At 39.3% G+C, this 25326-nt stretch overlaps 2 protein-coding genes across 3 annotated transcripts in view; one reads left to right on the forward strand and one right to left on the reverse strand.

The window, feature by feature from the left end:
• TMEM204 (transmembrane protein 204) overlaps positions 1–15628 on the forward strand; it is a 31378-nt gene extending 15750 nt beyond the window's left edge. Inside the window, exons 2-3 of the mRNA XM_026858785.1 lie at positions 766–921; positions 13393–15628. Of these exons, the coding sequence (XP_026714586.1) occupies positions 766–921; positions 13393–13637 (401 nt within the window). The 3' untranslated portion in view covers positions 13638–15628. The remainder of the gene's footprint in view (positions 1–765; positions 922–13392) is intronic.
• The window catches only part of IFT140 (intraflagellar transport 140), an 86184-nt gene that overhangs the window by 33615 nt on the left and 27243 nt on the right, over positions 1–25326 (reverse strand). The window contains exons 15-18 of one of the 2 annotated variants that reach the window (XM_026858780.1): positions 22946–23093; positions 18342–18473; positions 17208–17240; positions 15887–16083 (exon numbers count right to left, since the gene is read on the reverse strand). In XM_026858780.1, the coding sequence (XP_026714581.1) occupies positions 15887–16083; positions 17208–17240; positions 18342–18473; positions 22946–23093 (510 nt within the window). The remainder of the gene's footprint in view (positions 1–15886; positions 16084–17207; positions 17241–18341; positions 18474–22945; positions 23094–25326) is intronic. The other variant, XM_026858781.1, reaches the window with a different exon arrangement.

Consider the following 25326-nt stretch of genomic DNA (forward strand, 5'->3'; position numbering starts at 1 on the left):
ATATATATATATATATATATATATATATATGTTTTTTACTTACACATGTAAATTATACCATAACACCTCAATCCAAACTGCCAAGCATTGACATCTTTGTAATTGTTTCCCTCATTACACAGATAGAAATATGAGGGTCTTTCCAGTGCATCCAAAAGATTAATAAATTTAAAAGAACAAAAAGTTAAGAATCTTCTATAAAAAGCTCCCTTAAGCTAAGCAGATGTTAGCATTAAGATCCACAGGATGTTTTCTAGGACAATACAGATGGACTAGGTGAAAAAGAAATTCAGGCTGTTAAAGATTTGTCTTTGGGATAATTATTATTTTAGGGCCTTGAAAACCTATTTATGGACTAAGGTTCCATTTCAGTCAGTACCACACAAATGCAAAACAAATACCATTCCTGCCCCAAACAGTTCTGGCTACTACTTACAGGTAGAATCTTCACAGGGCAAAAGTCAAGCACCTCCAGTGAGGCATCCTTTAAAATTAGCTGCTTGTTTCATAGAAGGTTGTTTTGCACTGAAGCAATACTTACGGGATGCTGTGTAAGTAGAGGATTCAGTACACATCCTAAAGAAAATCTTTTGTTAATCAGACCACATGGAATGCAGTTAGAGCAACAGACTGCTGGGAGCAGGAATAGTGTCTGAGAATCATTTTTTGTGGACTGACAGATTTCACATACCTGTTCAGCCAGGATTTTCTTTTTCCCAGTTTTATATCATATTAACTTTATGCTTACTTCTTATGTTTCCCTAGTGCAGTTTGACATGATGCGTGCATGTAACCTCATCGCCACTGTTGCTCTGACTGCTGGCCAGCTCATCTTCGTCCTGGGCCTGATGGAGCTACCTATCATTTCTCAGGATACCCAGTGGTGGGAGGAGGCCATAGCTGCCGTGTTCCAACTTGCGAGTAAGTCCACTTCTTTTTACTGATGGAAAATTACTCAGTTTCTATTAAATTCAGGTGGAAAAGAGTTTCTTACTTTATAAATCCTTCAAGTGACAAAGACTAACAAAAAGGCCTAAATCTAAAAGCAAGTTCATTGTCTCTTAAAAGCTCTCCCCATGAGATTCTGCAGTGCATGAATAGAAGCTTTTATCTTGGATATATCAGAATGAGTCTTCTGCCAACCAAGAAAAACAAGCCTTTATTATTTCCTATGAAACCAGGAAGGCAAACATGAAAGAAATCAACTGGATGCAATGTAATCCCTCAATTTTGCAGGACAAAATACACCAAAGGAACTGTTTGAAAGCAGAGCAGAATGGCCAAGCAAATTTTTGAAGTCTTGCTGAAATGTGATTATTTGCTTTTAGCTAACTGATTTTACTCAGTGACCATCAGCTGGATTTTGATAGACAGATACATCTGCAATCTAGCAGAAAAGCTGAAATCAAGTCATAACATTGACTGTTGTAAATAAAATTCCCATAGTAATTCTCATGGATGCAGACTGTATACAGAAATGAAAGAGGAAAGGAAGAAATGGTTTTATTACAAATCCATATTGACAGCAGTGGCAACAAACCGAACATTTTGCAATCATACTTTTCTTTACTACATAAAGTAAGTCACTCAGTATTTACTACACCAAGAGTCCAATCCGATAAAATATTCATGCATGAAACTGTTTGCTATTAATGGAGTATAACATTCAAGCTGCTTACAAGATTGGATTAAAAATATATCATTATTGTTAATGTAAGCAACAGCTTATAACAAATTAACACAATTTTATTTAAAATTTTAATTTCAACTTTAAAAACTCAGAGTATTTAGCATGACATAAACCTGCTGAGACCTCAGGTTTGCAACGCTGCGAGATCAGAATCTAGCCTAGGTCATTTAAATGTGGTCCTCACAGCAATAAACACCCATTAAGGATGATGAACCTGAAATCCAAACAAGAAGAGGAGTCTACAGAGTTTCTGCAACTCTCAAAGCATCTGATCCAGCTTCCAGGTGCAACAAGACCCTCATGAATCGGTCAGTGCTACCAAGATATAGCCTTGCCCTAACAAGACCTCCCTACAGCCTCTCCATGTACACCATGGTCTTTGGATACCTTCTGGATCGCCCTCCCTGATCATTGGTGTGATGCCTGCTTTTTACTCTCATTCCCTCCCATCCTCCACAGATCCCAACATGCCTGTTTTTCCCAGAGAGGAAATGCATTCTGGCCCTGTTTAGATGTGTTGTTTCATTGACAAACAGCACAGTGGACAGCCATGTGCCTTTCTTCAATCAAGGCTGCTAATTTTAGACTGGGCGCTTTTTTTCCTTTTTTTTTTTTTTTTTTTTTTTTTTTTTTTCCTGTGCTGGAGTCTGTTTTAAACACAGTCAGAGAGAGACTGAAGGGCGCCAGGATATCCCGACACAGGAGAAGGAAATGCCTGCTATTACCTGTTATGCAAGCTGAACCTTGAAATCCCCAGTGCTGGGAGGGGAGGAAAGCCAGAGTCAGAATGATTAACAAAACACTAATGAGAACAGTTGAAGAAGCTGTTGAATCAAGAAGTTCATCTGCCTGCCTGTGTTCAAAAGGTGTGAAGAGATGGATCTGGCAGCTCATGACAGTTACAAAGACAGACATTGCACTAGATGAATCTAAGGTCTCCCATCTGCAGAAATAACGCGTTGACTGGTTGCTATTCCTGCCCCCTTCCTCCTCCTCCTTTGCAATTATGCCATGCTCTCCTTCACCATCATCAGATGGTTTTCTGCCTTGCAGTCAGTAACATGACATTAATTTTTACATCTCAGATCTTAATAGCATGAAGTTTTGTGTTTAAACAAATTCCTTCCTGATGTCTAGAACAACCAGCTGAAGTCTTCTGGAACATATACTTTTGAAAAAAAGAGGGAAGGAATCATCATACCCTGTCATCCCAATATAAAATAAACTTCTTGAAGACCTCCCTAGGTTTTCTAGGACAGTGGTATGTCAGCTGCTGAGTACCTGGGTAATCAAGGGTCTGCACTCACAGGACAGGCAGTTCAGAGTACAGCTTATACTGACAAAAGAGGCTGTTTTCCTCTTTCACAGAACCCAATGTGCGGTCTATAATGTTGAGCCACTCAAACTGGCCATGAAAATCAGCCCCAGACACCAAATTCCCTAGACTGGGCCCAGGCGAGAGCATTTTATACATTAGCGCTGAGATGTCTCTGATGTCAGACAAAACATGTTCAAACTGAGCAAGTCCAGCATTTCTGTTGCTCCGATGAAGGACTGCTGCTACATCTAAAGACCACGATTTCTTTATTGAAGGGGAGGAGAGTGGCTGCCCCTTATCCTAAGCCAACAGGTAATACTCAGCCCCAGAGCCTCCACTCCGAGATGGTAACCTCTCACCTATTTTCACTGTAAAGTAGCAATATTAAGCAAAACCATCAGAAGAGTAGATACAAAGCTTGTTATTTAAAAGCACTTCATCCATGCAAAACAGCCTAAGAGAATCACTGTGAAGCGCTCCCCTACTTCATCCTAAGGGTTAAAGCCAATGTACTTTAGGCCAGACAGATCATTTGTGTGAGAAGAGCATACAATATTTAAGAATTTACATACTTAGATTGTATTTAATATTGCTTGAGTACTGGCTGGGTAATTTCTGTTTATTACACTTTCAAATATGTTATGGAAAACACAAGCGCCCACCTCCTGTTTTTTCCTTTTCAAAATCCAAATGATCTGGAGAATTATTCTGCAATACCTCATCCTGACAGTAATTTCAGAAAGAATTATCTTGAATCATATCCCCTCTAATTCCAACTTCTGTCTGATCTCTAACTTTCATCCTGAAATACGCCAGCAAGTGCTGAAGAGAACCACAATGGTCATTGGCCATTCAGTCCTAGAACGAAATCTAGGATTGTGGAGGTAGGTTTGGGTATATGGCTCAGATACACAAAGTCAGCTTAGAATTTTCTTATTTTTCATCAGAGTTTACCCACTGAAACATTATGTGTGGGTTTCATTACAGTTTCCCAAGGTCTGAACAAAAGTCATTTCTGTTTCAGAAAACTTAAGTGTACTAAGTATAAACTTCCAACTCCCTATCACAAGTTCAAATCGACCATCTCTGATCACGCTGGAGCTTGTGATGACTCCAGTCTCCCCCACTTTTTCACTTCTGCCACCTGCACAAGCTTTTGACAGTCATTCAAAAAGGATGGACCTCTGACAGAAAATAAAGCCCCAGGAAGCAAAGAGGAAGGAAAGAAGAGAGGAAACAGCATTGCTCCTGGGACAGCAACGGGATTCACACAGCTCCAAAGCCCCGCAACCTCACACCTTCCAGTTAACAGGAAACTGAGCTGTTTGCTTTGGAAAAGGCATGTGGTGAAAATGGAACCAGCGTCGTATGTGGAATTTTGTGTCAATGCTCAGAAATTTCCCTCTAGAGGGTTCTGGGTTTTCTGTTTTTTTCCAAGGAACTGTTACAAACTCCATGTGCTGAATATAGGATGAATAACAGAGCTGACAGAAGAGCAGTTAGAAAGGGAAATCCACACTAACAGCACAGGGAATAAAGCGCACTTCAGAGAATATTAAACTACTACAAGCAGTAACCTGCTAGACTGGATCAGACCTTAAGGGTCTCTAGCCAAGTCTCCAATCTTGTACAGTGGTGATTATCACAGACTGTAGAGTGAAATGTTAGAAACATAATGGGGAAAATCAGGGATAAAATATGCCCTACATTAGGTCTCCTCCAAGTTTCTGGAAGTCCAAGATTGGAATAAACCTGAATCATAATGATTAATATTCTTACCAAACTGTTTTCAGCGTTAAATTACTTTAATACATAATATCCTGAACATTAAGAAGTTTTGTGTTCCTACTGAGCTTGTCACGGCCACATAAGTTACAATCTCACCTCTCTCTTGAATGTCAAGCGTTTCATTCCATCTTTTCCTACTGTGTTTTTCTGCTGACGGTGTATTTCACTGCAGACCCCTAACACATCACAGGAAGTCTGAGTTCACACACACTCTCATTTCTGTGCTATTAAACCTAAATCAAACAGTTGTTAGACCATTTACCTTCTCTCTTCTTTCTGGGTACTACAATTTTAGATTGGTTGATGTCCAGAAAATCTTAAAGCAGAACAGACCAAGCAAAGCAGCCACTGGAGAATATAGCTGAAGATATTCATGACAGTAATGTGATTCTGATTTCTGTATTACTTCCTTCCACCTTTTTCCTTCATGACACCCTCAAGCCAGATCTGTTCTAAGATGAAATCTACAGAGCTGTAAACCTAATACTTCCTGAAAAGGAAGCAAATAAATGAGACATTGTAAATAACCTAAAATCATAACAAAAAGAGAGAACTTGACTGATGATTTGTGCTAAATGTTTTGATTATTTCTCAGTTTTATTTCACCAACCTTGCTTGTTCTTTATGTGCACTGCAAACCTCACAATTAAGTGATCTTGTTTTCATGTTTGCAAAATGAACCACATTTGCAAAGATCTTAAAATACAAAAGCCTATTCCACTGTATAACTGCAGCAGGGAGAATATCTGCATGTATTCTTCATGTCTAAATACTGATACAAGTAGCAGGTAATTTGTTGTAGCACCTCAATGTCAAGGGCACATATTTTGATTAGAAATATGGTAGCAGATATATTACCAGATAAGTATCACTGGGATATGCACATATAAGGAACATGCTTTGTAACAGACACAGCATTAGAAGTGATGCAGTAATGCAGAAAGAAGCATGTAAAATGAAAAGTTCTTTAATTCAAATATTCACTTTATTGCTTATGAATATACATATTATATATACATAGAGATGTGTCCTTAAAAAATTTGAAACTAAGTTGCCTACCTAGATCCACAGTTATGCAATTCCTACCCTCTGACACATCAGGAGATGGACAGAGCACCTGAAAAATGGAAGCAGATGACGACCACTGAAACTTCCAGGAGGATCATTTGTCAGTGACTACTGCTCTCTGCACAAGTTGCTTTTGCTCAGGCTGACAAGGCTCTTCTGTGTATGACAGGAGGTTTACTGCAATCAAAAGCAGAGCTTTCACTGACTCCAGCTGCCTCTGAATGTGAGGTGCCAAGCAATGTTTGCAGCTGACTTTCAGTGTGAAAGTCTGCACATTTATTTAAACAGCTGCCCAACAGGAATGATGTCCAATTCATAGGGAATGCTTTTCAATCTTCAGTTCGACTGGCATCATTTCTAAGGAAACCTCTAAAAAGTAACCAAAAAAAGCAAGTTCACTGTCAGTATATCTAAACTTGTTAAAATAGTGCTCTGCGCCTCCCTTTGAAGATTTCCAACCAACTTAAGTAGAATTCACTGCCTTACACAATAAATCTCCCAGCCTTATCAGTTTAAAAACAAAGAGGGACTGACAAACTCGAAGAACACTACAACTGGAAAGCCACTGTAATTCAGTGATGAAAAGCGAAGGACAAGAGGGTCCTATTGCCCCTGAGAAGCTTCCTTACTCATAACTTGTTTAATTCTAAGAGTTGCTACATTCTACCAGAATCTTTGGAAAGAAATTTTTGTTGTACTCAGCAATGTACAACTGAAAACTCAAAGGCCACCAAAGTCTTTGTGGCATCACAAACCAAAGCAAGCATACTTCTACAGTTTTCAGCTTGGTACTACAATGACTAGTACACTCTATTTTGTGCCAAGCTGACACAGGAAAAAGTGCAAATTGATTAATAACTTATGTAAATCCTATAGCAGTCACACTTGGGGAATCTGTCTCACTTTGGCAAATACAGTTGAGCTTCTACAAGTAGCTTATTCAGGCTTGTGACTCATTGCAGCTAAATCACTCCCTGTAAATGTTTATGGGGTGCACAGAGAAAGGGGGTGAAAAATTTTCCCTCTCTGTTTGCAGTTCTGCTGCATGAGCGTGGGTTGTGAATTCTCCTTCTCCCTTTTCCTGGCAGCCAAAGTAATCCTATAGGACAAGCTGCAAAAAGGAATGTATAATAACTCCCAATATAGACTTTCTACCAACCCAGAAAAAACATAATGTAGATTTCTTCAACTGCACTATCAGTATACTAATAAAAAGGAGGAATGCAAATTAAGGGGTGTCTGTAAAAAACTATCACAGAAATAAAAAAGTGACAATGAGAGTTCTTTTAAAATGCTAAAAATCTGTAGTTGGCTTGCAGCCAGCTACAGTCAAACAGGAAATTCAGTATATAGATCTGAAATGTAAGTTCAAAAAGTAACATTCTCCCAACCCACCCCCACTCACACAGTCAATACTGTCCCAACCAAAAGTCTTCCTAGTGAATTTGTTATCTGTTTCCTTCCCTAGCGGAAAAGCCCCCCCCCATCCAGGCTTGTTTTGCTACGGATGGGAAACAACTAGAGATAAACAGCAGCTCTATGGGAAAATAAAGTACTTTAAGTAATCTCATCAGGATTTTTAGTAAAGATGTGGCCTCTGTGCAGACTTTAGACAATACACAATAAAATGATGTGAAACTGATTGACATAATAATGAAATTAATTCAGGGAAATTCAGCCATGCATCTAAAAGTCTTGTCATTGCTACAAAACAGAAATGAAACTAGACTAGATGAAAATGTTTAATATTTTCATAACTAAATTTTTAAAATATTTCCCATCTGCAGCCCTCCTCAAACTGTATTGCAGATTAAGAGATCAAGAAGACTGATGGCAAGTAGAGCAATCTTCTGGTTATTTTTAGTAGAGTTACTTATGGGAAATAGTCTGGGAAGTCAACTGTCTCCCTCCAGGTGTTTTATTGAAATACTGAAACTAAGTTCAGACATTGGTGCTCAATGTTACAGATACCTACATAAAAAGTGAAAAGTCACCAAAGTCAGTTTTAGTCATGGAGACAGAAGCTATTCTGAGTACAAGGTTAAATTTTATAGGTGTACTTCTAACTGTTCCAGATACAGAGCCAAATTCTGCATTGGTATATTTACATTAACAACTGAGTTCTACCCATATTACACAACCATCAGTAGGAGCAGAATTCCAGCACTGTTTTTCCTACACTAAATTCTTACCAAAGTGATACACACTAATTGAATATCTACCAGTATTCAAAGACAACAAATTAAAATGTTGTCAAAGATTTCCTAATGCTAATAACACTCACAGTGATGGCAGTAAGCATAACAGGAGATATCATGAAAATACTCTGCTTTAGCTGTGTTAGTAAAAATAAAACATTAGTCAAACTTCAGTTTCATTCTCCTTCCTTACAGAAAATATTATTGCATCAGTACACTAGGTTTTGCAACCAAATGGTACACACATAATCATTCACAAGATTTCATCCAAACTAGAAAGACACTATTCCTCAGATACATCCATAAAACAAAGGAATAAAAAAAATTTTGAAGTTCTACTTTTCCTAAGAAAGAGGAACCACTGATGGAGAAGGGCCAGGCTGGCACAGATAAGTGAACTGAATGTGTTTGCCCAGTCATTTAGAGAACAGACTTGCTGCTGAGTTTTCCATCTCAATTCTTGGCTGGTGTACAAGACCACTCTTAAGGACAAGGAAAATGTTAAGTTGCACATTGGAACACTTTGCTTCAAGAAGTCTAATTTTGATTAAGTTATTACAGACAAAATCTCTCCAAGAAAACTTTGGGGGTTTTCACACAACACCTTTACAAAAAAAGCATTCATCAAAATTTAAATATCATCCTATACAAACTCAGTCTTTTTGGATCAGTATGATTTTTTTCACCCATTGCTCTTGAGTTCCTACATGTACAAATCCAATATCAGGTCATGCTAATATGAAATAAGAATGTTGGAAAATAATGTTTACAGTGACATTTTAATTCTGAAGTTCACTTACACTGGCAGAACTGTAAAACTAATTATGGAAACTCTCTACAGTAACATGTTTCCAACTCTTGCATCTCTGTCATGTTTTTCTGTCTTCTTAAATGTCAGTTCCTGTCTAGCCTGCAGCAAAGTATTCTAAACAGATCCTACGTTTTTCACTCAACAGCTCCAGTGACTCACTCCTGCTGTCTGCCAAGTCAGGGAGCTCTCAAACCCGTTGTCTCCCAGTTCCCCCCTGCTCAGACACTGGTGTAGAACTGCAAAACTGCAAAAGGAGAGAAAACCTCTTGAGTGACTGGCTGCTCATCTGACCAGGGTTCAGGCAAAGGGCCTGTGAAGGGAAATAGGCTTGCTAGCATAAATAGTTTTATTTTGGGACCTGTAAGGAAGCCTTAGTGCTTTTTCCTGGTGGATAATTGCTCCATCAGATTGAAGGAAGCTCATGAAGGTGGCCAGTCTGGCATGGAGATGTGTAGTCCTTTAGGATAGTAATTGGCCATAAGTGATACATAAGCAAGAAAGAAAAAGCTAAGTAATTTAATTAAAAGCTGGGTATTTGGAAAAAAAGTTTTTATATTGAAAATATTCCTACAGCATTTATTTCCTTCTAGTGTGCTGTAAACGAATGTGTATAGACCACTGCTGCTTACCTTGGCTAAATGAGCAAGGAATGGGGCAAAACTCACACCCAGGGGAGTACAGCTCTCACATACACCAGGAACCAGAAGGGTTTTTTTCCCCAGCAGATTTACACAAGCAGACATGACTTTCAGTAAGGAAACTAGAAATGCTAATCATCTATTGCTTCTCTAAGCTGGAAGTAAGGATAGAGTAATACCTGTAAACCTCCAGTGGGAAAGCACCAGTCACAAGTCAGTAACTAGAAGTGAAGCTGCAAGACACCACATAGCATCAGGGTTACTCTGTGTAACTGATGTTCCTTGAACCTAGCTCCCTCTGCCAAGAGAGCCTCAAATAATGCAAGACAGTGTAAAGTGGACTGTTGTTAATATTTATAACTATATATAAATATTATAGCTAATATTTATAACTGTTAATACCTGTGTATAAACATTGTAACTGTTAATATTTATAACCTATAAGTGGTTACTAGTAGAAAAAGCTTAGGTTCAAAGTTCTTCCTGCTTAAGGTTTTATGATTTGCTTCAAACATTTTTTTAATTTATCTAATGCTTTTTGGATTCCCTGTGAAAGTGTATGTAAACTGGAAGAGAATTCTGAAAGGAAAACGGAGAAGGAAGACTGACTGCACAAAGTTTTGGCATGTGCCAGACTCATCAGTAAGATGGGTCTCCTGATTTGTACCTCAATACCCTCCTCCTTCCTGCAGATTTTAAACCAGAAGGAAAAAAGCCAGGTCCACAACTTGGCTTCAGAAGGTGCAAGCAATCTCCCTTTCTCTCAGTTTCCTACCTTCATGAGAAATTTGGTATCTATCATCCTTTGAAAAGTGTCCTGCAACCTGTAGAAAAGCAAAGCACTATCAGTGTTTCATCTGTATTATAAGACCTAAAGACCTCAAACGTAGATGTAGAGGTAGACATTCTCTATAAGCACTTTACAACTAACATGCTCTGCTCCCAAAGCCCTGAAATAAAAAGCAAAACACTGGAGAAGAAAAAAAGTTTTATCATCTTGGTTCCACAGATGGGGAACTAAGACATCTCAGAGAAGAGTTTAAAAGAACTGATACAGGATCTGATCTCTCCCTCTCTTCTCTAGCACGTGGCTCAGGACAAACTGAACTTGAAGAATGACACTGGAAATGAGGGAAAACTATTTTGTTTCCCAGCTCAGCTGCAATATTCTTGTATGCTATTGCTGCTAACAATAAAGAATAGATAAAAGTCATACAAGATGCAGATAACACGAAACAGGGAAGTAATGAGAATTCCAGACAACATCACAGAAAAGGAGAGCACAAATAAGTGTGTCTTTGGGGACAAAAGTAGTGTTCTGTGAATGCTGAAAGACATGTACAAACTTCAGTGAGGATTTTGAATGCACAAAGAGAGAACATTCTCACTTTCTTGTGGTGATGGGCTAAGCATATGAAAATACAGAAAAACTAACTCCTTCAGAGACAGATGACTTCCCTTCAACCGCCCATCCAAGGATGTAAGTAACATCTGCCTGGCTTCAAGAGATCAGGATTTTAAAAAGCATGCATAATCTGATACAAGGTGTGTCATCCAACAGTGATTACTGAAAAAAATGAAGATTCAAGCTTAATTTGTCAAAAGCACAACTTCACAATTTTTCTACCTCAACCGTAACTCAGTAGGTTTTTTTTGAACAGGAGTCAAGAAGCAATTTTCAAACCTGTTGCTTTGAAATAACGCTAGAGACCACCTATGTGTTGGGATCCCCTCTCCAACTTGGCTAACACTAAAGTGACCTCCTGAGTCTCAATTTGGGAGTGCTGGTGAACAATTATTGTATGGACCAGTGATTTCTGCAACTCAATTAATTAAGTCACTGTGCTTGATGTGGCCACATTTTTCCCAGATTAAATTTGTTCATTTATAACTAAGATGAATCATTAAATAACTACTAGACTTACTGACAAAACCAAGGAGTTATTAATTGATGTCCTTACAACTGACTCGACAGCCTAAAACCCATCCAGAATACATTAGACTTTTTTCACAGCAAAGGCTACTGCAGAGTGGCAAAAGAGCAGGAAAAAGCTACTCCTCCTCTAAGAACCTATTTCCTCCTCGTATATCCTTAGGAAGAGATGCCTCACTTCAAACCCTCCATGGTACATGCCATCTGTGGGACAGTGCTACTTCAGGAGGAGATGGTGAGGCAAACAACTGAGCTACAAACCACCTTCTATGTAGATGCAAGCGAGCTGAGGATGCCAGACATCTCCTGAATTAATACTGGATTGCTTGTTTTATTAGGAGGGGGATTTGGCCTTCACATTATTGACTCTCAGAATAGTAAAAGTGTCACACCTACTTAGGAAGTGGTTGATTCTTTTTCTCCTATTTGTATTTAATTTCCATTCTCTATTTTTTTTATCTGCATATAATTTGTGTCTTTTTCATCTTCACTGTATTACTAGTATTGTTTTTACAAAAAAAACTTAATACAGTGCATAGTCAGGATGTGCTCTTTCATGGAAAATCAAGGACTAGAGCCAGGGGTCACACCATTTTAGAGTGTTGCCACGTATCTGTGGGAACAGTGTTTACAAGCAGCATGGCTGAGAAAACAGCATCCAGCCACTGGAACTTACTCGCTCTTGACATCTCCTTGCCCATAAACTTAGGAAGATGGTATCTAGGAATCCTCTGGCTGTTTATGGGCCTTTGTTTATTCTAGTCTTCCTTCATGAAGGGGTCCTTTTGTCAGTGATATTTCTTGTGTTACGGTGGTTGTTAAGGAAGTATGTAGGAGAACAAAGAGAAAACCTTTTTTTGGTGAGACATTTGCTTCTTTCTATATTTGTTTCAATCTAATCACATGTATAAATTACTTCTCTTCAAAAGCTGAAAAATAGTTTTATTTGAGAATAGGGACAGAAAGAGAGATTAATACAATAAACAGAGGGCAGAAAAGTAATTGCATGCTTATCAATACATTCTTCAGGGAAAGGGCAGTCTCAGTAACCTAAAAAAATAGGAGTCAATGGATACAGATTCTGCCCCTTGTTCTAATAAGGACCTCCTGTATGACTAGGAAAGTCACCCCACCTCATCTCTGAAATTACATTACTATTTATCAGTGGTGTCTATCAAAAAGGATGTGGAAAATATTTTTTTCAGGTTTTGTGTGATTTTTTGTGATTTTTTTTGCAAATCACATTGTGACATCTGGATGGAAATGCTAGACAAGTGCAGTGTTATCACTCTAGTATTACCTGCTTTTTAGGGAACTTACTACTGTGTTTAAGGTTAGGAAAGGGGTGCAAACATTGTCTTTGGTAGCTTCTGGAGGCATGATATTACTCCTGTGTCATGACACTTTTTTCTGGTATAGAAAAAGTAGGACCATAAAGTCCATTTATTTCACCTTCCCTTTTTTTTAAGCTTCTGAACCTTTTTTATTATTTCTGTAAGATATTTAACTATTCACATTTGCAGTTTACAACAGGGGCCTGCCTTAGATAGACATTTAAAAATTTCAGCATAAGTGTACCATATTCTGAATAACAGATTTTTATTATTATCATTAATATACCAGTTATCTGTGTTGGCAAAGGAAATAAGAGAATGTCTGTGTGAGACAGGAGGACAGGGAAAAAAACATAAAGTGAAATACAGCTGAGTGGGAGTAATAAATTTAAATAAGGGTGAACAGGTTTAAACCTAACATTGAGACTCCATTTCAGGCACCCACTCCTTGCACATATCATCATGCCCAAATGTGTCTTCAAGAACATACACAGCACATCCCAACAGGGATGGAAAGGCTTTACAGACTCATGAATGTGGGCCTAAGACATCTTGCCCCTAGAGAAATTAAAGAGAATAATTCATTAAAAATAATTCTTACGTTCTCCTTACAGGTTTTGTTCTGGTTATCGGATTGGTGACTTTCTACCGCATCGGACCATACACCAACCTCTCCTGGTCCTGCTACCTGAACATTGGAGCCTGTCTTTTGGCCACGCTGGCAGCTGCCATTCTCATTTGGAATATCCTTCACAGGCGTGAGGACTGCATGGCGCCCCGGGTCATCGTCATTAGCCGTACCCTGACCGCTCGGTTTCGCCGTGGCCTGGAAAACGACTACGTTGAGTCACCATGCTGAAAGAGCAGACTTGAAGGGGGAAAGATCTCCAACAGATCTGCACTGGAGTTGTTTTCTATAAATATATGCTATAATTTAAAACTAAGGGATGAAAGACATCACAAAGCTCACTCTTGTGGGCAGAGGCCCCTCAATTATTATTTGGATGGGCTCCATCTATATACATATGTATAAAACACATAATTTTATATATATTATATTCTATTGCCCTCTCCCTCTGCTGTACAGCACAGAATGTTGGATTGTCAGAATCCTGACAGAGTATCACAGCTATATGTCAGCAGGGTCAGCTGTAGCAGCCACAGAGTATATGCGATGAGAATATAGAAAAGAGGTAACCAAACACATTTTCTCTGTCTGAATAAAGTTATCCTCCTCCATAATAATAATGTAAAAAGCTATAAGAGACCAGTGACAATAGCTTTGGAGTTAACATGCAATCTGAGAAAGCAGAAAACTCACTATAGAATAAGTGATGATTTTAACAGCTGTTTAAATTTAGTGAATCTTTAGTCCTTCCATCCACCTCTCTTCAAGGAACTTCTCATTAGCTGCAACACCTGCTCTCCAGCCACAGCATAGCCCAGACAGTAGAAAGACAAAGAAACTCTAACCATTCTAACTGTAAAGTAAGGGAATGCAGAAGAATTAAGTTGCATTTTTTTTCAGACACTTCTTTTGTATCCTGAGACAAAGGTTTGGGTTTATCCTAAATGTAAACAGACATACCATTAAAAATGAAAAGGGTACGCAGCTAGAACAGGCCATACATGTTGCTGAAAAATCTACTTCAATGTTACAATGAGACCAAACATCTACAGAAGGTTACCTGGGCTCCCTAATGATCACAGATGCTATTAACTTACATTATTGGAAACAATTACTAAGAACAGATACTTCAGCCCAAATTAATTTCTCTTCTTCCCAGCTTACTTTAACATTTGCTGTGACATTTTCAGATTAGTGCTATGTCAGGACTCCCAGCTCTGCCCAGCAATTCTCAGAGGCACATAACACAGTGAATACTGGAGAATGTAACTGCCACTCAAGCACCCAAATTGGAGAATAAGACACATATACAGGACTTAAGCATGAGATTTTAAAAAGACCTGCCTGGTAACTTGATATGGTAATGAAATAAAATAATTAGCACCTTTGGAATTAGGTGTAATGTTTATAAGCCAGACCCAGAGAAGCACATGGGCTCACAAAAGTCGTGTGCATGTAACTTTCAGGAAGAAAAACAACAGGTCAAAAAGTATTATGCAGAAATACGATACAGGAACTAGAGGCAATGACAGATGTTTAAAAACTCTAAGGATGCTTCTCTGAGCACAGTTACTGACAGGTTTAAAGGACCATGAGCTGTGAATATTACAAATTCTTTAGGACTGTTGTGTCGCTCCCAGCTGAGTACACTGCTTTTCTTCTTTATCATTATTTCCACTATACTTTTTCACACTACGTTAAAATGTGATCATCAAGCTGGCTCTTGACTTCTGTTCTGCACTCAGTTCTGATGTAATAAGAAACTCAACCCCAAATGCTGCTCTGCACCATGTTCCAAGTGAGCAACACTGTGCAGAGACTGATGCTCTAGAACAACTGCATTGTTCTAGATTATCAGGGTAGAATACCATAAAGCTGACAAAGAGTTTCTTCTAGCAGTAGGTTTGTAAAAACCAACTAAGATTTTTATTCATTTGCCTGCATTACTTTCTGGAAAATACTTTCTAGAAATAATATGCTATGATTCACTGCAGGGTTTTTTAAAGTAAAATATTGGAATATTTAAAAGACATTATATTATTTCTTCTAATATTGCAATATCCATATTATAATAATGTACATTTAAATTTAAAAATCAGCTATGTGGTCAGTAAATTTTTAATACTCGGTATTACTGTGATTATTTTAGATGTATAAATAAAGTTGTGAGTGTTCATTTTCTTCTAGTAATAACATGAGATTTTTTCCATTCAGATACAGAATAAGATTGTTGGAAATTATTTTTTCCTACTTAGTGAAAAAGAATCCACAGAGCTTCCAACATCTTGTAGACAAAGAATAAACTGAGAATACATTAAAATGTTTGTAAGATAAAGATATTTCATCTTGTTAAAGATGAAAGGGAGAATGAAATCAGAGAGGAGAAATGTAAGCAGAATTTAGAAGGATCAAAACTACATATAAACTTTTCACAAAAATAAACTGTACCCATAAATAAATACATACAAATACTTTGATACCTCTTTATCAGCTTGATGGATTTGAAGGCCTCATCCATATCTCCAGCAGTCAGATAGAAGCTGAAGTTCAGCATGGCATCCCGTGTAGTCTTATCACAGTCTCCTAATCCAATGAAATCTCTCATGGGTCTTCTCGCAACCATCTGAGAGACATTTATTGAGCCAGACTCTGCTTGTCCTTTCTCAGCTTCTTCCAGCTAAAATGAGAATGTTACCATTTAGGTATCAAGTAGGTTGAAACTTACTCCTTTGTATATGTAATTAATTACATTATTTCCACTGCACTCTGAGTTTTCTATTTCTGCAGGACCATGACCAATAGTGACAACAGTTGCAATGTTTCAGAACTTCCTAGAAAATGCCCCAAAATAGTATGTCATAGAAGAAATCAGCATATCATAAGCATCACAGAACATCAGTGATTAGTTTAGAGATTGGTAAAATACCACAGGAGAGGCAGCATCCTATTATTGGAGTCATTATTATTTTTATATATTATTAACAATTATTACTATAATAGCAACTATTATTTTAAGTCCCCAGATTTATGGAGATTTCAGATAAACATTTTTCTAAGGTTGGTCTCTTTTCAAAAATGAGTCTGCTGTTGCGAAAGTTAACCACGTAGACCCAAATCTTTTATTTTTGCTTTCATAAATACTAAATATTTATAATACTAAAGCTCAGATTCAAACACTTCCCCATACAGTTGGCAGTTCTGGAGCCTCTGGAGCTTCAATTATACTTTTATCAGTCATTGAAAGGCAGCTCAAAGCAATTCAACCATTATTCAGAAAAAGAATAAAGTCAATCATCAATATTCAATGATCTGTCTAGAGTATAACAATGAAACTTTCACAAGCCAAACACAGTGGAAGTTCATCTCAGTCATGAAGGACACCAAATTTCACATATACTCTACCCCGATTGTATAGTTAGATGAGATAACTAAATACTGAGGTTTACAGAAGCCAATAAAATATAGTAACATATTATTATACAATGAAAGTATTAGACACAGTAAAAGACAGAAAGGCAGTGTCTGACTGCAATTTGGGAAGTTTCCTGAAGCAGGACAAAACAGACATTATAATGAATAAGGAGAAACCCCAAGATGAAATTCAGTCAAAACAGACTTGTTGCATCAACTAGATTTGCTATATTTAAAGCAGACTCTGTCCCATACTAAATCATATTTCCAAAATCAATTATTATATAACAAGTAACTAAGATACATTAACTTACTGAGGAAAGAAAATGAAAACAGAAGAGAGAAAAGCAGAGAATGAAGGAAGAGGAGCAAAATAATGCAGATACTTACAGGTTTACAGACACATCCCCTCCGAAAAAACAACTAATGGCAGCAATAATCCATATAGAGTTTAAAAAAAAAAAAAAAAAAAAAAGATGGGGGGAAGTGTTAAAAGAAAAATTAGAAAATGCAGATCACCTTTGACCTTTCAAATTAAGGGAAAAAGCAAAGTAAAATAGAGTGCAACTGTAAAAGCTAAATCTGCACAGGAAGAGTGACAACAGTCAGTTCTTTGGAAGGGAGTTAAATTGCAAAGTACTGCAAAAACATCTAGATACATTCTCCCTATTTAACACTGCTCCTAAACCATATAAAATTACATGATCACACTGGCCTATCTTATTCATACAGATTTAGAGAATTAGAAGTCTTGTTATTATTAACTTCCTGCAGATTTTACAAAACTAAATGCCTTGGTAGAATAAACAGGCTCTGTTAAGCTCTCCCTATTAGATGGGAGCAGTGCACATCACCATCCTAACGGGCACTAAGAAACTCAGGTCAGAGCTTAACCAGAAAACCAATCTGTAGGTAATAGCTTCATTTCTTCCAGTATGCATGGTATTATTTACCTAAGAGGCAACAAATTTTGGATTCATATTCAAGTTTAAGAAGTTAAAGCATGCTTTCCTGGTATTTGTAGCACATCAGCATTTGGTGATAGTGCAAGAGGAATATTCTTCCTCTCTTTGGTATTCTATGGGGATTAAGCTTCATTCCAGTAAGAAAATGGGTTGCTCTTACTGAAGCTAGTAGGAAATGTCCCCTCTTATGCCCTACGTGAATTACATACACGCACACACATACACACTCCTTACTCGCAATAGACAGAGTGACTACATAAAGTACAATTTCTTTCACATTCCTTTTTTAGCTGCATTCCCTGGTAATTACTGTGTTTCCTATGTTTGTGCATCACATCCAGTTTGCAATACCCATGAAAGGCCAATTCAGTACAATTTCCACAGTACTGCCAAGTACACCCCCATTAGAATTATCTTTATGTCATTTCTGTAAGTGATGCAGCAACTGCCATTGGAATTGTTCTCTACTTCCCCAGACTCAATTTGGTTAAATTTGACCCACACACAGTGAAAAGTCTGACCTTACAGGAAGGGAAGGAATTGTGAAAGATTTACTCACCTTTTTTGCAAAGTAATAATGTGGCACCTCTACGCCCAGAAGAACCTGGTAGGATGAAGGCAATGGAAAGCTGTCCTGAAGCAAAAGGCCATACTCTTCAGTACTGAAGAATGATATAATCCAAGCATCCATCTGGAAAAGGAAGCAAAGCTTTATTTTGTTTTTATGCTCCAATATTCTTCTTTCATTTTGTTTCTATTTTACATATTGACTGGGCAGAACCTTCTCTTGAAAAATAATATGACATGCACATTCATATGCACAGTCCTTCTGGAGAGGGTAGAGCTGCAGGCTTCCTCCCTGTAGTAAGTAGCCAGCAACTCATTCTCCATTACAGACTGTGCTCCTGCTGCAATGGGAACACCTCTGCCTTTCAAGAACTAACTTCACTGACCATAAAGAGTGAAGTCCCTGCCCACAGACTGCTAGAAGTCTCTCTAACAGATCTGACTCAGGTCAAAGAAATACTCCCAACTGTTTTCAACAATTTTTTGGTTTTTAATACTATTATTTCTCTATATATTGTTTCTATTATCATTTCAGCAGTTCGCTGACTGTTTTGAGTTCCCAAGGAATATACCAGCCATTTAAAAACAGTTTCTGTAGCAGCTTAGATATTGTTAGATATTGACCTGACTCAAGTCAAAATGAAGCATTTATTTCCAACTAAAGTTAATCAGACTTCTCATTTCTTAAAGGATAAGCACACAGTTAAAAGTTCTGTTGGATAAAGGCCAAAAAGTAAGTTGCACTCCTTTTATAGCTTTTTTATTTTTCAACTTTATGTAGAAGCCAAACATTTCTACTTGTTTAGATTAGGACTATCAGGTTGAAGTGTTCTTCTCTTTACTAGAAGACCCTAGCAAGGTCTTTTGAGACATCCTTCTTTCCTCCTTCCTACCTTGATCTTCCCATGGTTTTTTGAAAGTTGAAAGAAACAAAGATCTATCTCTAACTGGAAGAGGTTTAACTTAAAATCATACACAAATTAGAAAAATTTAAATCAACATGGACATTTCAAATCAATGGAATATTTATGAATAACACACAGTTCTGTAGAGACAAAATGGTAAGCACTGCTACAACCACATCAGCAGGGGAAGCAGGGAAGAATTGTTGGCCTGATGAAAGAAATCTTTGTTTAGATAATTTCTGATCAATAAAAATGAAATCTTTTTTCTAATGTAAGAAAGACCATAAAAGACAACTTAGGAAGTACCATGCTCACCACAGGTCAATAGGAGACAACCTGAAGAACAGCACAGAAGAATTCCAGCCAGTAAATCAGCTCCGTCAGCAGCCCAACTTAAATGTCTCTATGAAAACAGATGTAGCATGGAGAATAAACAAGAGGAGCTGGAGATGTGTGCACACCTGCAGGGCTATGATCTTACTGGTGTCATGGAGACATGGTGGGATGACTCCTATAACTGGAGTGTTGGAATGGAAGGACAAGGAGGAGAGAGGAGGTGTGAGTGTCACCCTCTATGTCAATGACCAGCTGGAGAGCATGGAGCTGGAGATGGGTGAGGAGCTGACTGAGAGCTTATGGGTCAGGGTTAAAGGAAGGGCAAAGACACGTGACATTACAGTGGGGGTCTGCTACAGGCCACCTGGCCAGGAAGACCAAGTGGATGAGGCCCTCTATAAACAGACTGGAGCAGCTTCAGAGTCACAAGCCCTGGTCCTCATGGGGGACTTCAACCAACCACATATCTGTTGGAGGGAAAACACAGCAGGGCATAAGCAATCCAGAAGGTTCCTGGAGTGCACTGATGATAACTTCCTTCTCCAAGTGATAGAGGAGCCAACAAGTACAGGTGCTATGCCGGACCTTGTTCTCACCAATAAGGAGGGGCTGGTGGGGATTGTGAAGCTCAGAGGCAGCCTTGGTTGCAGAGACCATGAAATGGTGGAGTTCAAGATTCTGAGGGCACCAAAAGGGATGCACAGCAAACTTGCTACCCTGGATGTCAGGAGAGCAGACTTCAGCATCTTTAGAGGTCTGCTCAGCAGAGCAAGATGGAATAAATCCCTGGAAGGAAAAGAGGCCCAAGAGAGCAAGTTGATATTCAAGGATCACCTACTCCAAGCTCAGGAGCAACAAAGAAGTAGTCAGGCAAAAACACAAGGAGGCCTGCATGGATGAAAAAGTTGCTCCTGGACAGGCTCAAGCATAAAAAGGAAGCCTACAAAGGATGGAAACAAAGACAGATAGAGGAATACAGAGAAATTGTCCAAGCAGCCAGGGATCAAGTTAGCAAAGGCCAACGCCCTGACAGAATTAAAACTGTCCGGAGACATCACAGGCAACCAAAAAAAAGTTTCTATAGGTACATCAGTGATAAAAGGAAGACAAAAAAAACCCTATGTGGAACTCTCCAGAAGGAAACAGAAAACCTGGTTACCCAGGATATGGAAGAGACTGAGATATTCAATGACTTTTTTGCCTCAGTCTTCCCTGGCAAGGGCTCCAGCCACACCGCCTAAGGGGCAGAAGGGAAAGGCAGGAACTGGGAGGATGAAGAACCACCCACTGTAGGAGAAGATCAGGTTCAGACCATCTAAGGAACCTGAAGGTGCACAAGTCCATGGGACCTGATGAGATCCATCCGCAGGTCCCAAAGGAACTGGTAGATGAAGTGACTAAACCACTATTCATCATGCCTGAGAAGTCGTGGCAGTCTGGAGAAGTTCCCCCTGACTGGAAAAGGGCAAACATAACACACAGTTTTAAAAAGGGAAAAAAGGAAGACCAGGGAACTACAGGCCAGTCCCACCTCCGTGCCTGCCAAGATCATGAAGCTGATCCTCCTGGAAACTCTGCTAGGGCACACGGAAAATAGGGACGTGATTGGTGATATCCAACATGGCTTCACTAAGGGCAAATCATGCCCAACAAATTTGGTGGCCTTCTACAACAGGGTTACAGTGCTGGTGGATAAGGGAGGAGCAACTGGCATCATCTACCTGGGCTTGTGCAAAGCATTTGACATTGTCCCACACGACATCCTTATCTCTAAACTGGAGAGACATGGATGTGATGGATGGACCATTCGGTGGGTAAGGGATTGGCTGGGTGGTCGCACTCAAAGAGTTGTGGTCAGCGGTTCAATGTCCAAGTGGAGGGGGGTGACATGTAGCATTACTCAGGGGTGGGTGTTGGGACCGGGGATTTAACATCTTTGCTGGCAACATGGACAGTGGGATCGAGGCACCTCAGCAAATTCACTGACAACACCGAGCTGTGTGGGGCGGTGACATGCTGGAGAGAAGGGATGTGCCATCCAGAGAGACCTGGACAGGTTGAAGAGTGGGACATGCAAACCTCATGGAGTTCTACAAGGCCAAGGGCAAGGTCCTGCCCATGGGTCGGGGCAATCCCAAGCACAAATCCAGGCTGGGTGAGGAGTGGATGGAGAGCAGCCCCAAGGAGAAGGGACTTGGGGGTGTTAGCGGATGGAAATGAGCCAGCAACGTGCGCTCACAGCCCAGAAAGCCAACCGTGTGCTGGGCTGCACCCAGAGCAGTGTGGGCAGCAGGGTGAGGGAGGGGATTCTCCCCCTCTGCTCCACGCTCCTGAGTCCCCCCTGCAGTGCTGGGTCCAGCTCTGGGGGCACCAACATCAGGACACGGACCTGCTCGAGTGGAGCCAGAGGAGTCCATGAAAATCATCAGGTGACTGCAGCACCCCGCTGTGAGGACAGGCTGAGAGTTAGGGGTGTTCAGCTGGAGAAGAGAAGGCTCTGGGGAGACCTTAGAGAGGCCTCCCAGTACATAAAGGGGCTACAGGAAAGATGGGGAGGGACTCCTTATCAGGGGGTGTAGGGATAGGATGAAGAGTAACAGTTTTAAACTGACAGACGACAGAGTTAGATTAGATACTAGGAAGAAATTCTTCCCTATGAGGGTGGTGAGGCCCAGGTCCAGATTGCCCAGAGAAGCTGTGGCTGCCCCTTCCCTGGAAGGGTTCAAGGTCAGGTTAGATGGGGCTTTGGGCAGCCTGGGCTAGTGGAAGATGTCCCTGACCATAGCAGGTCGTTTGGAAGTAGATGATCTTTAAGGTCCCTTCCAACCCAAACCATTCTATGGTTCTATGAAAGATGTACAATGTCTGTCCAGCAAAGCAGAAGATGGTAAGAACGGGGTGGAAAGAGTGTACTTCACTGTTCACCTTAACAGTAGGGTTCCTGTTATTCTATCAAATTAATTCTTGCTGCTAAAAGAGGACTCAAGATATAAAATCAGCATTACTTTTTAAAAAATGAACATAAGTATCAAACCTCTAGATTATCAATTCACCCAGTAATGTCACCTAAAAACTGTAGTCCAGATACAAGCTTGCATTATGATCATCCTCAAAATTCTAGCATAAAGAAATGAACTGTTTTTCACTGTATTTAAGCAAGGGCTAAAACATAAAGCTCATGTGTAGTGACGGCCTGAAGCCACAGACACCAAACACATAGTTTCACTACTCATTTTTGTACAAGATAATGTATACTACCTACTCCCACATCCTTAATGAAGAACTGATGTTTTATTACTTGGACAGGGAGAACTCCCTGTAAACCCAGGTAAAACAAAAAACAAAAAGACCATACTGTGCTCTCAGTCTGGTTTTCCTTCTGGTCTGGAGATTGTAGGCCTGTTTGAAGAATTGCTTCACATACAAAAAGTCTTGGTTCACTCTGGTCCCAGAAATGGCAAGCAGGGATGTGATAGTGCAGCTCTGGGTACTCCACAATCGACCTACCGAAAGAAAAGAAAAATCAGTGTAGAAAGAGAGGCAAAATAGTTTCAGCCCATTCAGTTCATGAATATAAATAAAGGACTAACCAAGGGATAATTTTTGGATAATGATCAGTTATTTATACCAGTATCTCTGTATTGTAGCATTAACTATATACATCTTCCTGCCTCCTAACACTTTATATGTGGCAATGCCACTTGTAATTTGTTCTCTATAATTTAACCATGTCTATAGGACATAAAGCACTTCAGTAGAAAAAAAGGTGGTACGGCCAAAAATACAAACAGGCATCCAAAATCTGTCTCCACTAAGATTAGATGCCCCACAGAAACACTGGAACATCCTTCCAAAGATTTACCTTAGTGACTGCTACCAGTGTAGGTACTGTAATGTGGGGACTACCTCAGCTCTCTCTTCTGGGTTTTACAACCTGCCCCAAGGTGCTTATTGCCAGCACTGCTAGAAATGCCTAGCCAGGTTAAAGATAGCTTGAGTATACTGATGTGCATTTAGATAAGCAGTGAAGAAAGAGTTTCCAGTACGTGTGCCTCACACTCAAATCCGGGTAAGCAGCAGTCATAGAAGATCATAACTAGACAATTGTGCTTAAACTGATGGGGGCAAAAATTAAGAAATTAGTTTATATTCTCAGGCAACAGATCTCTCTCTACTGAGAGTTTGGCAAAGAGACCTGGGCATGCAGTGTGACTGATGCTTTGAACTGCTGAACTTCTCAGTGCTGAGGGAAACTCAAGAGTTGCAGCTGAACCTGACCTGCAGCTGGGGGACTTCAATCTCTAGATATGTCTACATCTCTCTCTCTAGATATATACATATAGTTCAACTATATATATGTAGTTCATTCCCCTTCCTCAGTACTGTGCTTGAACATCATACTGTGTGTGAATAATTCCAAAGCACTGTGAAATAGCACATTAAGCACAAGGACAGCCTTCGGAAAGCCACCCTCTGGCAGAAGTTTAAATAAGAAACATTTTACTGCCTCCTTCGGGCATTTAAACACTACTTCAGTGCTGGCCATGTTAAGACACTAGACATACAGAATCAGACTATGAAGGGAGAGATTCAAAGTGATGTAGGAATACACAATGTCCTATCCATGCCAGTGAATTAAAAATAAATTACTAGCAAACTGAAAAACACTATTTGTGTAATAAAATTGGGTGTGTTTAGATTCTGTCTCAGTAGAAGAGAGAGAGAAAAAAAGGGAAGAAGTGTAGAGAATATTATTATTTTCTGGTGATTTACTTATTCCAATTTCAAGATACTCTAAAGTGAAGTACAGATAAATGGATTATTCACACCACCACCTAGCACTTAAGAATCAGTGAAATAGCATTACTAGCTTGTGGTGGCCTCTGTTGGACTACACAAGATACTACACTTGAAAACAACTTCCTCACTGCTCATTATTATGCTGTTTGCATAACTGACGAAGACATGAGATCCCAAGTTTGCACTGTCCTTATGTCTTTTTATGAGCTGGGCAATTTCTCCTGGTTTTTGGTGATAAGGAGTGTAAATCCTTTTTTTCTTGGGATACCCATAGCAGATAGTTGCTAAAAAAGCAAACCATCTTCTATTCTAATGCTGTTTTTTTTAAAGAAAAATACAGTCAGAAAAATTATTGCAAAACAAGATGGGAATTTGTACCCTAACATTCCACCGTACTTCCATGAGAATTCCTAGTTCAATGCATTTTGCTGCCTTGCTACTAGAATTTCTAATGTATTCACCACAGAAAAACTTGTATGAAAACAAAGCTAGCAGTTCTAAATAGTTATTTCATGAGTTTTTATCCATACAAAAACATCCTGCATTGGATTTAAAAATTAACTTTTTTCCTAGGAGGAACTTCAGAGTGTCCTCTTTTCAGTTTCTAGCCTGTAAACTCTTAATTGAAGCATAGCTTTCCAAGATTTTTCTTTATTTTAAGACCCAGATCCTGATTCCAGTCATATACCTCTCTACACATACCCCCCCACCCCCAACACCCAGTCCTCCTCCTCTCAGAGACCTCTTGAGCCAGATATGGCTTCTGCATATCTAATAACCCTCACTGCATTTTTCTTCTATGAATTTGTCCAATACCTCCATGAACCCTTCCTTCATCACCTATAACTTCCTCTGGCAAGGCGTTCCTTAGCTCAGCTGCATGTTGTCTGAAGAACTACCTCCTCCTGCTTATTTTGAGCTTGCTTTTTGATACCT

Source organism: Athene cunicularia (assembly GCF_003259725.1).
Source record: "Athene cunicularia isolate RWA chromosome 14 unlocalized genomic scaffold, athCun1 chr14_part1, whole genome shotgun sequence".
Classification (NCBI taxonomy): Eukaryota; Metazoa; Chordata; class Aves; order Strigiformes; family Strigidae; genus Athene; species Athene cunicularia.